Here is a 13,945-nt window from a genome sequence, read left to right on the forward strand (position 1 = left end):
CGACTGTAACACCTCTTGTCTCGCCTGCGCATCCCTTGTTGAGCTCCTCAACGTTCAAGACTCTCCAGGCCTTACAACGACCCGACTGTACGCCACTGGTGGAGTGCCTGACTCTGGCAGTGGAACTCAACCGCTCTAACCACACCTTATCGGACCCTTGAATCTACCACTGGAAAAGTTCCAAGAAACGGTCACACTTGAAGATATTTATTTCACTGCGGAATATCAGATCTGGGATCGTACAAAGAAGTCAGCTTCGACCGTCGGGATGGTTCGCGAGAGTGGCATCTCGGCTACCAAGCCCATCTTTCCCACCTACCTGTTGTCTACCATCAGACTACCTTTCTCTCGTCGCCACTCTGCCTCTTCGAGTTCTGCCAGCGACTCGACCGCTTCTTCTGCTGTCACAACACCGGCAAGCTCACCTCCGAACCATGGACCCTTGACAAATGCCGAAAAGGGTTCTCGGTTAAGCAAAACCGCGCCGAATACTCTACGCTGCGCCGGATGCTCGACCGACCTTGCCTTTGCCTCTCAGATCATATCCAAGGGTTTTACGGGCCGATACGGTCGCGCGTTCCTTGTTGCTCCGCCTGCACTGCCGGCACCCCAGACACTGAATAATATTCGAGTTGGCAAGAGTGAGAACCGACAACTTGTAACAGGCTGGCATATAGTGGCAGACATCACCTGTGGGATCTGCTCAACCAAGCTGGGTTGGAAATACGTCGACGCTAAGGAGGAAGGGCAAAAATATAAAGTTGGCAAGTTCATCCTGGAGGTAGAGCGAGTCGTCACATATCGAAGCTGGGAAGATACCGCCGATGACGATGGCACCTACTTGCCCGAATTGGACAAGCACGACGAAGACGAGATCGTGTTTGATTCAGACGATGAAGATGAGTGCGAGGACATATTCGCGGGGACCTGGGACCCTGAAGTAGTAGGAAGGAGGCGGAGTCGAATGGTTGCACGAACAAGTCGTGCCGGGAACGAATAGGTCATCGTTGCTGTGGTGCTTCGAGGCGCATGCCCCTTGATCTGGGGTTAGTTGAAACATTGGAATGGCGTCAAGGGATGGATGAATACTGAGACCAGGATGGCTCACGAACAGGACAAATACCCAAGAGGAGGAAACATGACGGAATGAAATTGCTAGTAATTATCAACCACTCAAGTTATTGAGCTGTCTACCCCATACTCAGGGGATCCAACAGTTTCGACTGTCGGTGGAAATGATAGAACCAATGTGACCGTGGCGTTTGTGGCTATGGTTAACTCAACGTCTAGACTATCCGGGCCGTGGACTTGCTCGTGTCGATACTGGGGTAGCGGGCAAGAATGGTTCTGGGATTATTTCCACCTCGTGTCACTCATCAACCTGGCATGCCTGCACGTTGTCTGGCGGAGCAACATGTCTTGAGACATCCCCCCTTCAATCTTGACCGCTGCCGAGCCGGTATCGGTTGGGCGTTGAGGAATCTGAACATACTGACGTCGAACTGTTGTCATGTAGACTATTCAATGTGAAAAGAACGGGTCTTGATATGATGATATTGAGCCTCGTGAACAAGAGTTTCCACATATCGCTTGAGATGACTTCACTCGGAGCTGCCTCTGCTGGACAACACGCAACATGTCGTTCAGACTGTTGGAGCGGAGTTGCCTGTTGGGGTATCCCATATACTTCCAAATCATGCCCAAACGTCCAAGCCAACCTGACAGTTTGGCCATGTCAGGTCATCTAAGATCCCCAGTTTACATCTCTTGTCAAAGCACAAGCACAAGCGTAAGCACAGGGGCCTGGTATGCGAGACACAGCAGTTCAGGGGGGGATTGCATCCAGGTGTCCGGCAGTCGAGTGACCTTTGAAATGGTCTGATGGTATCGGCCGAATATCCCAGGCTTGAATTTGTATGTCCAGCATCCTGGGATTGGTAAAGGGCTGAGGTGGATGGGTGGATGGATGGGCGGGATGGGTGTGCTGGGCACGCGGGATGTCATGGTGGGGGGAAGCCGTTTGCATGGGGGCCAGCTCGGCTGGGCGAGGTGCGTCCTGGGGGTAACACAGCAGTGGGTTACAGCGGGCAACGCGCAGCAACAGCGCTGCCGGGGAGGTCAGGTATGGGGCGGTTCTTGATGTTTGTGCCCCCTGTAGTGGAGCACCCCTGCTGCTACTGCTGCGTGATATCGTCACATCAAACACCAAAAAAAGCAGAGGCGGATCTGGGAGAGAGGTGAAACAGAAGAAGCCCACGAACCAAAGGCTGGACAACTGCTTCTTCGCCCTGCTCTTTGCGCCCTCACCGAACGACTCTGCATCAATTGACCCCCGCCGCGGCCCCTGTGGCCTCTTCACCGCTTCCCCGGTTAGGAAGTTCGGTCAACGAGACCGAGGCCGTTTGCTAACCTAGAAACCTACCTGGATCTTTCTCTCCCGTCGCTTGCTCCAGCTGGCTTCGTCACCGTCACTGGGGACAGGCCTGGCTCCATTCCATCCTCCCTCCATCCCACCTCATCCAAAAGAAAAAGGCCCAAGCTCTCCGCCACTTTCTTTGCTCCTCCCGCCCTCTCCTCTCAAAAAGCCCCCTCCATACCCTGCCGTCATCCCCTACAATTCCTTCAAAACCAGACCTCCACAGCTACTTGTTTTGTTTTCCTGCATCCTCGTGACTTGTCCCTAGTTACGTCTGACTGACTGGTGCCCCTTTCTTCTGACCTCTCAACCTTGTCAGCTCAATTCGCCTGTGCCATATAATCTGCAAAGCTTCACACTTGGCTCCCGTCCCTCCATCCATCCACCATCCACCCATCTGGCCAACCCCGCTCTGTCCCATTGACAAAGACAGCTTCAATCCTGCTATCGCCATGGCAGCGCCCAGCCACCGCTCGCGCGGTTCTGACGATGGCGTCTTTGACGATGCCAGAACATATTATACCGAGGAGCGCCACACCAATCGTGCTGGCCCTCGCACCCGAACATACTCGCAGGTGAGCAGTGAGGTGTCCTTGGTGCAGGTGCAGCAACCTTATCTGACACGGTGCATGTAGAACAGTTTGATGCGCCAATTCGAAAGAGTTGGCCTTCGTGAGCCCTTCCGACGAGGTAGTCATGGTAAGCAGCTAAAGACGTCATTGGACAGCGAGGTTTTGAAGCTGACGTTTCGCCCCAGATGAGAACACCCAGCAGAGCCGCCGATTCCTCATCCAGGTGGACTCGACCCTGGAGAGCCTGCAGCTGCAGGAAGATACCGATGGAAATATGCAAATCACAATTGAGGACAACGGTCCCAAGGTCATTTCGCTGCGGACCGCTGCCTCTGCTGGCCACAACCGGTTCGACGTTCGAGGAACATACATGCTGTCCAATCTTCTCCAGGAGTTGACTCTTGCTAAAGAGTACGGACGTAAGCAGATTGTGCTCGACGAGGGACGACTCAACGAGAATCCTGTCGATCGATTGTCTCGCATGATTCGCGATCACTTTTGGGAGGGCTTGACCAGACGCATTGATGCATCCACTGTCGACATTGCCGCTCGAGACCCCAAGGACTGGACCGATGACCCCCGTCCGCGTATCTACATCCCACACGGATGCCCCAAGCAGTACGAGTTTTACAAGAGAGTTGCTGAGGAGAGACCCGACTTGCGACTGGATGTTCAGCTCCTGCCCGAGAAGATTACCCCGGAGCTTGTCCGTGATATGAACGATGCGCCTGGTCTGCTGGCTGTGGATGTTGAGGAGGTGGAAGACCCAAGCCACCCCAGTGGATGGTCTCTGAAGGGCTTGCCGTTTGTCGTCCCTGGTGGCCGCTTCAACGAGCTCTACGGATGGGACAGCTACATGGCGTCTCTGGGTCTTCTTATCAACGACCGAGTTGACCTGGCCAAGTCTATGGTCACCAACTTCTGCTTCTGCATCGAGCACTATGGCAAGATCCTCAATGCCACTCGATCCTACTACCTATGCCGATCGCAGCCTCCATTCCTGACTGACATGGCTCTCCGAGTCTACGAAAAGATCAAGCATGAGCCAGATGCCAAGGAATTCCTCCGACGCTCAATCTTGGCGGCCATCAAGGAGTACCACAGCGTGTGGACGTCAGAGCCTCGACTTGACCCTATCACTGGTCTCTCGAGATACCGACCAGAGGGTATGGGTGTGCCTCCTGAGACTGAGGCTACCCACTTTGTGCACATTCTTGACCCATACGTCAAGAAGCACAACATGACCTTTGAGCAGTTTGTGCGCGCTTACAACCATGGCGAGGTCAAGGAGCCTGAGCTCGATGAGTATTTCATGCACGATCGCGCTGTGCGAGAGTCTGGCCATGACACCTCGTACCGCCTCGAGGGAGTGTGCGCCAACTTGGCCACCATCGACCTCAACTCCCTACTTTTTAAGTATGAGACCGATATTGCCCGTACTATTCGCAGCGTCTTCAACGACAAGCTTGCCATGCCCGAAGAGTTCTGCGCTGGAACCCCATATCAGCCAGGAGAGATCCTTTCGTCGGCAGCCTGGGACCGACGAGCCAAGCGACGCAAGCTGACAGTTGACAAGCTGATGTGGAACGAAGAGGAGGGCATGTTCTTTGACTACGACACGGTGAAGCGTGAGCGTTGCACATATGAGACTTGTACAACCTTCTGGGCCCTCTGGGCTGGTATCGCGACACCAAAGCAGGCCGCCGAGATGGTGCGCAAGGGTCTCCCCAAGTTTGAGGCCTACGGCGGTCTCGTCTCAGGAACGGAGGAGTCGCGCGGAGCGGTCGGCCTCAACCGGCCTAACCGGCAGTGGGACTTCCCGTACGGCTGGCCGCCACAGCAGATGCTGGCTTGGACTGGATTGATCCGCTATAGCTTCACTGAGGAGGCGGAGCGGATTGCTTACAAGTGGCTCTTTATGGTGACCAAGGCGTTTGTCGACTTCCACGGTGTGGTTGTCGAGAAGTATGACGTGACGCAGCCAGTTGATCCCCACCGAGTGGACGCCGAATATGGCAACCAAGGTCTGGGCTTCAAGGGCGTCAACAAAGAAGGGTATGTTTTCTGATGTCAAGACGAGGCATGGACAGCCTGCTAACTATCAATGCAGATTCGCATGGGTTAACGCGAGTTACGTCTACGGATTGCAGATTGTCAACGCTCACATGAGGAGAGCTCTAGGAGCGCTCACACCTTACCCAACACTGATCAAGGCTATTGAGCAGAACAACGAAAAGGCGCTTGCTGCCCTACTGGCACCTTAAATAATGCGCCGAGAGTTGGAATGCTCGAGTGGGCTGAAGGCAACACCAGGTGACGCCGTGAGGGAAGTGACATTTTGCCATGATATGCCATCTTGGTTTTTGTCTTTGTTCTGTCGCATCAAAGTCTTTGCTCGGAGTTGAACTTGAGGTACGAATTGTATGTCGGCAGTACGGGGTGACATTGGGTCGGTTTGGCAGGCTGAGGACATCCTGACGAGTTGAAAAGCGTGTAATAGGGGAGATCGATACTAGAGGCAGCAGCACCATCGAACGGGAGAAGGGGCGAGAGGCTGTGGTGATAGTTGATGGGACAGGACGGAATCAGCACAGGTCAGGGCACAGGTTGCTCACAACACTGACTGCTACTGCCTATCCCAAGTCCAGTCTGTGTCGGTGTCGAACTGACGAGATCTGAATGAGATGAGCTGGGCCGGGCTTGATAGAATGCAGTACTGTATTGAGTCAGGAATTGAATAGCCGGTGCAAGTGAGTGACAGTGGATGTATTTCCATGTGATGCATGCAATGCATGACTTGTGTAAGTATAACGATGTGGTCGATATGACGAGGGCCATCGGTTGGTAGTGTCAAGCTCGGGAAGTGACCGAAGACAAATGACGGCTGATAGGGCACGTGAGATCCATGAAACAAAGGAATCTGCCGTCAGAGGAAGTTTACCAAGGTAGGCAAGGAGGTAAGCTCAAAGTGTACCAGAGGTTTGGGGTTCTCGGTAGAATGAAAGCGGATGGCCGAGGTAGTTTTGTGCCTCGAGACGTAAGGCGTGGGGTTGACGGATGACATTGGCCTCTCATAGGTATCTGGAAACGCAAGGATAGGGGACAGCTTCTAAAAGCAGGGGAAAAGAGATGCAGGAAATAGATGCTGTAGGTGGTAGAAGGGTGTGGGAGGGGTGGACTTCAATTCCCGGACAAGTGCAGCTCCGAGGGAGTATCAAGGCCGTGAGATTCGGAGAAGTATGCTCGGAGAACCGATGAAACTGTCAAAAAAAGGACGGCTGCTGTTCTCGGTGACTGAGCGAGAGACTGCGGCGGGTTTGCTTCACATGCCAGAGACCTCCGCTGCTCCGGTGAGGGCGGGACTCGGCCTCGGCCAAGTTCCGGGGACGGGGAGAGGCGAGGCAGGGACGGAGGAAGGCCGAGAAGGGCAGATTGCGTGCGTGCAAGAGGAATTGTGCCGGTGTAGAGAAGGAAAAAGATTGAGGCCTGGTTGATTTACTGATATGCTGATTTGAATTGCATTGATATGCAGCGTCAACTGCATCGTCGTGATGTTGGTGATGGTTGATCCTCTGAGCCGTGATCTAGTTCAACTAGAAGAAACCTAGATCCGGTCTAGAGGAATAAGGTCACAACCGGTGAAGAGGGACAGCCAGGTTCGAGGTGAGTTCAAGGTGAGAGAGGGAGTACCCCAGGTTTCGAGGAGGATTACTTCATCTAGCATGGATCAGGTTAGATGCGGTACGGTAGATGGTCAAGTACCGTATCTGAGATTTTGGGGTATGGGATCTCGGTTTGCGTTTGTCGGGGAAAAGGCACATGGCGGACCCGAATTTTACACAAGGGGTTTTGTACATTGTCTTTTTAGAGCCGTTGTTGGCCGAAGTTTACTCTTCTCGTCGGCGACTCGGAAAGGGTCATGAGACTTGTTTATTGTGAAGGAGCTGAAGAATTGGCTTTGGCATTCAGTCAGATCAGGCCTGGAAGAGGGTATCATTGCCGGTATAGTATCTGATCAAGAGGCCTCAGATCAAAGACACCTACCTAGGTATTGACACGACGGCGTTCGGCATCTCGGTCAATGGGCGGCAAAAAAGTACGCCCTGACCAGCGGATCCCCGGATCCGCCATGTGCGACAAGGTGTGAGGTGCTAGGCTGTGCCAGCCTTTGAGCCGAAGATACGCAAGACTTGACTTGAAGAAAAGAAACAGAGAGGAAGGAAAAGACGTCATGCAGGTTCATTCTCCCCAGGGGCGCACATTCTGACGGCTCTGCAAGGCCAGGGGATGGACATGTACCGAGCTCCGTTTTTACTCTGCTCTGCAGGCGGTATGTACAAGCTGCGTAATAAATGCACAATACGGAGTGTATATATAACGTCTCTGTAAGCCCAATTGCCCATCGCGATCACGCTGCGGCCGTTGATTCGACAGATGCTCCCATCAACCGTCGATGGAGGATTCCCGTCCACTGTCTCTGCTCTTCCGTGATGGCCTCGACGTTTCTCCCCTCGGTGACTGTCCGGAGGTACGTACCCGCACCGTCCGGCTCGTTCTACCCCAGTTTGTTGTTTGGCCACGGATCATGCCCGCGCGCCGGCCGGTTGGACGGGGTTAGACGCCACCCCTCCCCTGTTTTTGCGGCTGCTCGTGACGACAGGATGGCGGCTCTTGACATCCTGTCCATTGATTTCAGGGCCGAGGTGCAAAAAAATTGTTGTTCAAGGGCTGGCGGGTTTAGATTTGGTTTACATGCTCGGTGGGATTCCGAGCGAGGGCCACTATTCTTGAGCCGCAGTTGAAGCGCTGGTACCTGGCTGGGTACTTGGGTTACGTAGTTGATGCTATACAGAGTACCCTTATGTTTTCAAGTATCGAGTTGCAATGAATACCACTGTAAACTACCCGTTCGTCCGACTCGTCAAGACACATGCAAAACTCAATGGCAAAAAATACACAGAAAAAAAAAAGACAATCTGGTTAGACTGACGGATCTGTCCTGGCCTTGTGATTCTGGACCAGGCCCTGTTTGCCGCTCTCGTGGCTGGCTCTTTTCCTCGTGGAGGGCGGGTCCACTATTTCGTTATGGTACCTCCATCCCATCTCCACCTCCACCCTCCACTTACAACTTCCACTCCCCCAGCTCTTGTTCGCCTTTCAACCACGGCTAACCAAAAGGCCAGGCGAGACCAGACCAAATCCGACCCTCAACCCCAATCATTGCCTCTCTCCAATCACTGTGGATACCCTGGGCGTGCATCCTGCCTGTCCTGACTCGGTGGGGCACCCGCTGAACGCCGGGTGCGGAGAACAATGACCACCATGGGGAATGGGACCGACGGGGGGACGGGGCACAGGAGAAAGAGATCCAAGGTCGAGTGACTCAAGCTGTTTAGAATTCCCGGCCGTGATTCTACTTAATATAGCCTTCTCCCTCATCCTTTGACTCGAAAAAAAGTCTCCAATTCCTTCATTCTCATTCATCTTCACTCCTGTCTTGTGATACCCTCCTCCGTTTCCGCCCCCCTTCAACTTACACACGCGACCACCTCAACTCAACCCAATTCACCTCCAACCCTCATCACAAACAGTCACAATGGCGGCCAACAACATGGCGAACCCCTCCGTGAACCCGGATCACGAGGACGAGCTCTTCCAGAAGGAGGTTGAGGCTGTCAAGGCCTGGTGGTCCGACTCGCGATGGCGACACACCAAGCGACCTTTTACCGCCGAGCAGATCGTCTCCAAGCGAGGATACCTGCCCATCAACTACGCCAGCAACGCCCAGGCTAAGAAGTTGTGGAACATTCTTGAGCAGCGCTTCGAGGTGAGCAACTATGCGACTCGGGATGCTTGATCAACGCCAGACCACTAACACGCATTGTCTAGTCCCGAGATGCTAGCTACACCTATGGCTGCTTGGAGCCTACCATGGTCACTCAGATGGCCAAGTACCTCGATACCGTCTACGTCTCTGGATGGCAATCATCTTCTACCGCCTCTGCTTCTGACGAGCCCGGTCCCGATCTGGCTGATTACCCCTACGTGAGTCTTGCGCCCAAAGCTATTGCTATGCATTAAGCATGGCTTTCACTCAATTGCACTTGCGATTCAGTTTACTGACTCGGAATTCAGACTACCGTCCCTAACAAGGTCGGCCACCTCTTCATGGCTCAGCTCTTCCACGACCGCAAGCAGCGCCAGGAGCGCCTGAGCGTCCCCAAGGCTCAGCGTGCCAACCTCCTCAACATTGACTACCTCCGCCCCATCGTCGCCGATGCTGACACCGGTCACGGTGGTCTCACTGCCGTCATGAAGCTCACCAAGCTCTTCATCGAGAAGGGTGCTGCCGGTATCCACATTGAGGATCAGGCCCCCGGAACCAAGAAGTGCGGCCACATGGCTGGCAAGGTCCTTGTCCCCATCCAGGAGCACATCAACCGCCTGGTTGCCATTCGCGCGCAGGCTGACATCATGGGTGAGTTTATTTACCCCAGATTCTCCAAATCTCACATGTGGACGTTGAAGGCTGACATGTGATATCAACAGGCTCTGATCTCCTCGCTATCGCCCGTACCGACGCCGAGGCCGCCACCCTCATCACCACCACCATCGACCCCCGCGACCATGCCTTCATCCTCGGCTCCACCAACCCCTCCCTCAAGCCCCTCAACGATCTCATGATCGCCGCTGAGCAGGCTGGCAAGAACGGTGCCCAGCTTCAGCGCATCGAGGACGAATGGCTGGCCCAGGCCAAGCTCAGCCGCTTCGACGACGCCGTCGCTGCCGCCATTGACGCCGGCTCCTACTCTAACAAGGCTGGCCTGAAGAGCGACTATGCTGCCAAGGCCAAGGGCAAGAGCAACACTGAGGCTCGCGCCATCGCCAGCCAGATTCTCGGCCGAGACATCTTCTTCGACTGGGACGCCCCCCGAACCCGTGAGGGTTACTACCGCCTCAAGGGTGGCTGTGACTGCGCCGTTAACCGCGCCATCGCCTACGCCCCCTACTGCGACGCCATCTGGATGGAGTCCAAGCTGCCCGACTTTGCCCAGGCCAAGGAGTTCGCCGACGGTGTCCACGCCGTCTGGCCTGAGAAGAAGCTCGCCTACAACCTGTCTCCCTCTTTCAACTGGAAGACTGCCATGCCCCGCCAGGAGCAGGAGACCTACATCCGCCGCCTCGCTAAGCTCGGCTACTGCTGGCAGTTCATCACCCTCGCCGGTCTTCACACTACTGCTCTCATCAGCGACCAGTTCGCCAAGGCCTACAGCACTGTTGGCATGCGCGCCTACGGCGAGCTCGTCCAGGAGCCCGAGATGGACACCAAGGTCGACGTTGTCAAGCACCAGAAGTGGAGTGGTGCTACCTACGTCGATGAGCTCCAGAAGATGGTCACCGGTGGTATCAGCTCTACCGCTGCCATGGGTGCTGGTGTGACTGAGGACCAGTTCAAATAAACTGGGAGATGCCTAATGAAACCAATGAAAAGAAAAAGAGTACGACTTTCAACGATGCATCGGCGAGGAAGAGTACAGTACAGTAGACTAAAAAAAGGACCCAAGGGTTGTTGGTCCACAGACGGAAAGGGAAGCGGCGACAATGTGCTTTTAGCCATCATGTTTTGGACGTTTGATATCATACCGCGGAAATGGTGTTTGTTTCTGTTTTCATTAACGTCGCCTGCTTTTCTTATTACCATACAAGTTCATATACAAACTAGGACATTTGGTCACTAGAATTAAAAGATTTTTTTCATCTTCAATCTCGACGTTTCATCTGAATATGTGAAGTAATGTGAGCTCGCTGGCACCTCCCTCCCAAATCTATCTAGGTGGTGTAATCCGTGCCATTACCTTTCCTGCGCCCTGTTCCCTTCCACCTTGAACCCGTCATACTGCATATAGGCATTGCAACTTCGTATCAACATTGAGTGATTGGACTCAGCCCGTGGTAATGAAAAAAAAAGACGTCGCCAACACAATCTGTGCAAGATGGCTATAAATCCCATCCCCTCTTGCGCTTCCGGCTCCGATCCGACCCCGAGGCTCGGTCCGTCCGCCCGGTCACGGTGCCGACTGCCAAGACCTATCGATCCCAAGAGCAACCGCTCCGCAATGGCCTCCTTGAAACGATCCCTTGGACTGGAACGTCTTCCTCCAAACGCGCATGGGTAGCGCGCGACTCTGGGTGGTAGAGTGCGTCTTAGCAAATTGCTGTGGACGCAACATGGTGCGATTCGGCACGTCCGAGGAACGTGAATGATTGTGGTACCAATATCAAACAATTTCCCTCCCCTAGTCCGCTTCCGCCAGCTGCATAATCAACTTGGCAGCCATGTCCAAGAAAGGGAAAGGACTGGTGACGTCCTTTTCCTCGAGCAGCCGGCCTTGGGCTGTCTCGTAACCAGAGCACTTGAAATCAACCAGGTAGACCCCGTGCTCCATTTCGTAGATCTGAATATCCAGGTGCAGGGCGACGAATGGCTCATGGGCGTGTCGTCCATCAGAGGTGCCGGCTTTTTCCTCCAGCTTTTTCCTGAGGGCTGATGCTGTTGTTAGTGACAGAGAAGTAGAGAGGAATGCACTGGACTTACTTGACGTATCCCAGCGGACATTAATGTGCCATGGGTCGGCTGGTAGTCTGTATCGCTTCATAGGATCAATGCTCGAGCTGGAGCCTCGGCTTCCATCATAGGAATCGGCAAAGCTGCCGTCACCCGATGCTTCAGCACGCTCCTCTGCGTGTCGTGACTCGTATTCCTCGTCAGGGATATATGTCGCTCCCAACTTGTGCAGAGCCTTGTGGATGCACAGAAGGGCTTCCCATGGCGAGTTACGTGATCGGATACCAAACTGCCACCGCACCGGCTTCGTCTTCTTAGGAGGGTTGATGGGTGTCATGCCTTGGGGTCTTGTGTTGGCTTCGTCAAGGCGTAGCTGGCTTCGCGAATGCGGCCTGAGACGGCGTGATGTCTCTTCCTTCTCAGCATCTGTCCTAGCAACTGGGAGCTCGTCGTTGATCAAGACCTGAGGAGGCGAGTTGTTGATGGCGCCGGCCTTTTCTCGCTCGACGTAGTCCTTGTGATAGGCTGGAAGACTTGAAGGCAGAATGCCAACCTTGCTCACATAAGGGCGAGGGGTAGTCGTGGTAGTGGTCGAAGTCGCCGACCGGGCTGAAGACATGCTGAGCATGGGGCTTGACCCTTCAGGCTCGAGCAATGCTTCAGGGTGTTCTGCATCAGTTTCAATACACCATGGGGCCAGGCAAACTGGAAGGGGACTCACGATTCACTTGCATCATCTTGTTCTCTCTCACGATCATGTAAGCATCCTTGATGGCTGAAGGCTCGGATGCCTGCAGTGCCTCCTCGACATCGTTCTTGCCGTAACCCATTGTCTTGCTGATCTTTTCCGTGACTTCATTGTGAAGTCTCTCTTGAACCTTTTCGGGGGCGTTCGGCGCGATATCGTTCTTTTGGATGGCCTTGTTGGGGTCCACTCCCGTGTTGAAAAACTCTTCGACGGGAAGTTGGAGATAGACTGGGAGATCGGTGATGAACCAAGGATCTGCCCGGATATCCTCGATCGTGGCTCGGTGCACGGGGTTGACCACCAGCATCTTCTTAATCAAGTTGGCGGCGCCAAGAGGCATCCACTGGGGGATGCTGTAGGTACCCTTTGCGATCTTGGCAAATAGGCTGGGGATGTGCTCGTCGTCAAAGGGAAGGCGGCCGACCAGGAGGACATAGAGAATGACACCGCAACTCCACACATCTACTTCTGGACCAGCATACAGCTTTCCACCGATAACCTCGGGGGCTGCATAGTTGGGACTGCCGCAGCTCGTCTTGAGGAAGTTGCCGTCCGTCATGATATTGCTGAGACCGAAATCTGCAATCTTGACGTTGAGGTTCTCGTCAAGGAGCAAGTTCTCAGGCTTCAAGTCACGGTGGACAATCTTGTGACGATGGCAGTATTCCACTGCGCAAAGCATCTGCTGGAAGAAGCGACGGGCCTCAGCCTCCTTCATACGGCCGTGCTGGACAATGTAGTCGAAGAGCTCTCCACCAGCGTATTCGAGAACCATGATGATCTCATTGGGAGTCTTGATGACGGTGTAACTAAACAACCGGGGTTAGTTATGTCGAGGTTACATGCTCGCATGTGTAACGTACAGCTTAATGATATGGGGATGACGCAGCAGCTGGAGGTATTCGATCTCGCGCTCCACGCGTCCAGCCATGTCACGGCTGATGAGCTTCTTCCTGGCGATGATCTTGAGGGCGACCTGCTGGCCGGTGCCGTTGTGAATAGCAAGCTTCACCTTGCCAAAGGAGCCCTCTCCCAGGGTGCGGAGGACCTTGTAGGCGCCGATGCGCTGCTCCGTCTTGATCCTCTCCTTGAGCGGCGCATCGGCGGGGCGGGTGCCAGGTTGAGGAGCATGTTGCTGCGGCTGCGGTTGCTGCTGCTGAGGTCGACGGACGTGTGATGAGGACAAGGAAATGGTCAGCTCCTCGTCCTCGAAGCCTCGGGGAGCCATGGTGATGTCGGAGGAGGGGTGTCGAGAGCCTTGACCAAGGCCAGGAACGAGAGAAAGCGACGGCGGGGTTGGAGGGATCTCGATGGGTACCTAGCGGCGGTAGATGTTGGTGCCCGCTGGGTATCGGGTGCTAACAGCGAATATCAGGACAATGGGCGAGGACGACACAATCCTGATATGTGTGATATGGTCGGTCTGAAGATGAAGGAGGGGAGGGGGCGTTCACAAGGATGAGACGACAGGATGCAAGAGTTGGTGGTGGTGGGCGCCCAAATTATTAGTGCTGTAGCACATGGGAAGTGGTGCGCTCTAAAAGCTCCAGTCTCTCGCTGTGGGAGTCACTGACGATGGATGGATGGGTACCCCGGCAGCCCGGGGAGGGGCCCCTCCTACCAGGTGAGGTCGGGTTTTAGTG

General features: G+C 54.4%; 4 protein-coding genes across 4 annotated transcripts; 3 read left to right on the top strand and 1 right to left on the bottom strand.

The window, feature by feature from the left end:
- Positions 1 to 268: 268 nt before the first annotated feature.
- On the top strand, positions 269 to 1,000 carry NECHADRAFT_41896 (uncharacterized protein; the record flags this gene model as incomplete). Its single annotated transcript, XM_003050711.1, has 1 exon — positions 269 to 1,000. One exon carries the CDS (start codon positions 269 to 271, stop codon positions 998 to 1,000), a length of 732 nt encoding a protein of 243 aa, XP_003050757.1.
- A 1,868-nt stretch (positions 1,001 to 2,868) lies between these two features.
- On the top strand, positions 2,869 to 5,624 carry NECHADRAFT_61064 (glycoside hydrolase family 37; the record flags this gene model as incomplete). Its single annotated transcript, XM_003050712.1, has 4 exons — positions 2,869 to 2,991; positions 3,052 to 3,115; positions 3,174 to 5,043; positions 5,099 to 5,624. The coding sequence occupies 4 exons, from the start codon at positions 2,869 to 2,871 to the stop codon at positions 5,250 to 5,252; spliced, it is 2,211 nt and encodes a 736-aa protein (XP_003050758.1). The 3' UTR covers positions 5,253 to 5,624.
- Positions 5,625 to 8,465: 2,841 nt separating this feature from the next.
- NECHADRAFT_61067 (uncharacterized protein) lies at positions 8,466 to 10,752 on the top strand. Its single transcript, XM_003050713.1, has 4 exons — positions 8,466 to 8,815; positions 8,878 to 9,033; positions 9,124 to 9,466; positions 9,538 to 10,752. Exons 1-4 carry the CDS (start codon positions 8,585 to 8,587, stop codon positions 10,446 to 10,448), a joined length of 1,641 nt encoding a protein of 546 aa, XP_003050759.1. The 5' UTR covers positions 8,466 to 8,584; the 3' UTR covers positions 10,449 to 10,752.
- Positions 10,751 to 13,530, bottom strand: NECHADRAFT_69323 (uncharacterized protein; the record flags this gene model as incomplete). The annotated part of the gene is made up of 4 exons (XM_003051090.1): positions 10,751 to 11,533; positions 11,585 to 12,223; positions 12,276 to 13,095; positions 13,162 to 13,530. 4 exons carry the CDS (start codon positions 13,528 to 13,530, stop codon positions 11,286 to 11,288), a joined length of 2,076 nt encoding a protein of 691 aa, XP_003051136.1. The 3' UTR covers positions 10,751 to 11,285.
- Between the last annotated feature and the right edge of the window lie 415 nt (positions 13,531 to 13,945).

Source organism: Fusarium vanettenii, assembly GCF_000151355.1.
Source record: "Fusarium vanettenii 77-13-4 chromosome 5 genomic scaffold NECHAsca_5_chr5_3_0, whole genome shotgun sequence".
Classification (NCBI taxonomy): Eukaryota; Fungi; Ascomycota; class Sordariomycetes; order Hypocreales; family Nectriaceae; genus Fusarium; species Fusarium vanettenii.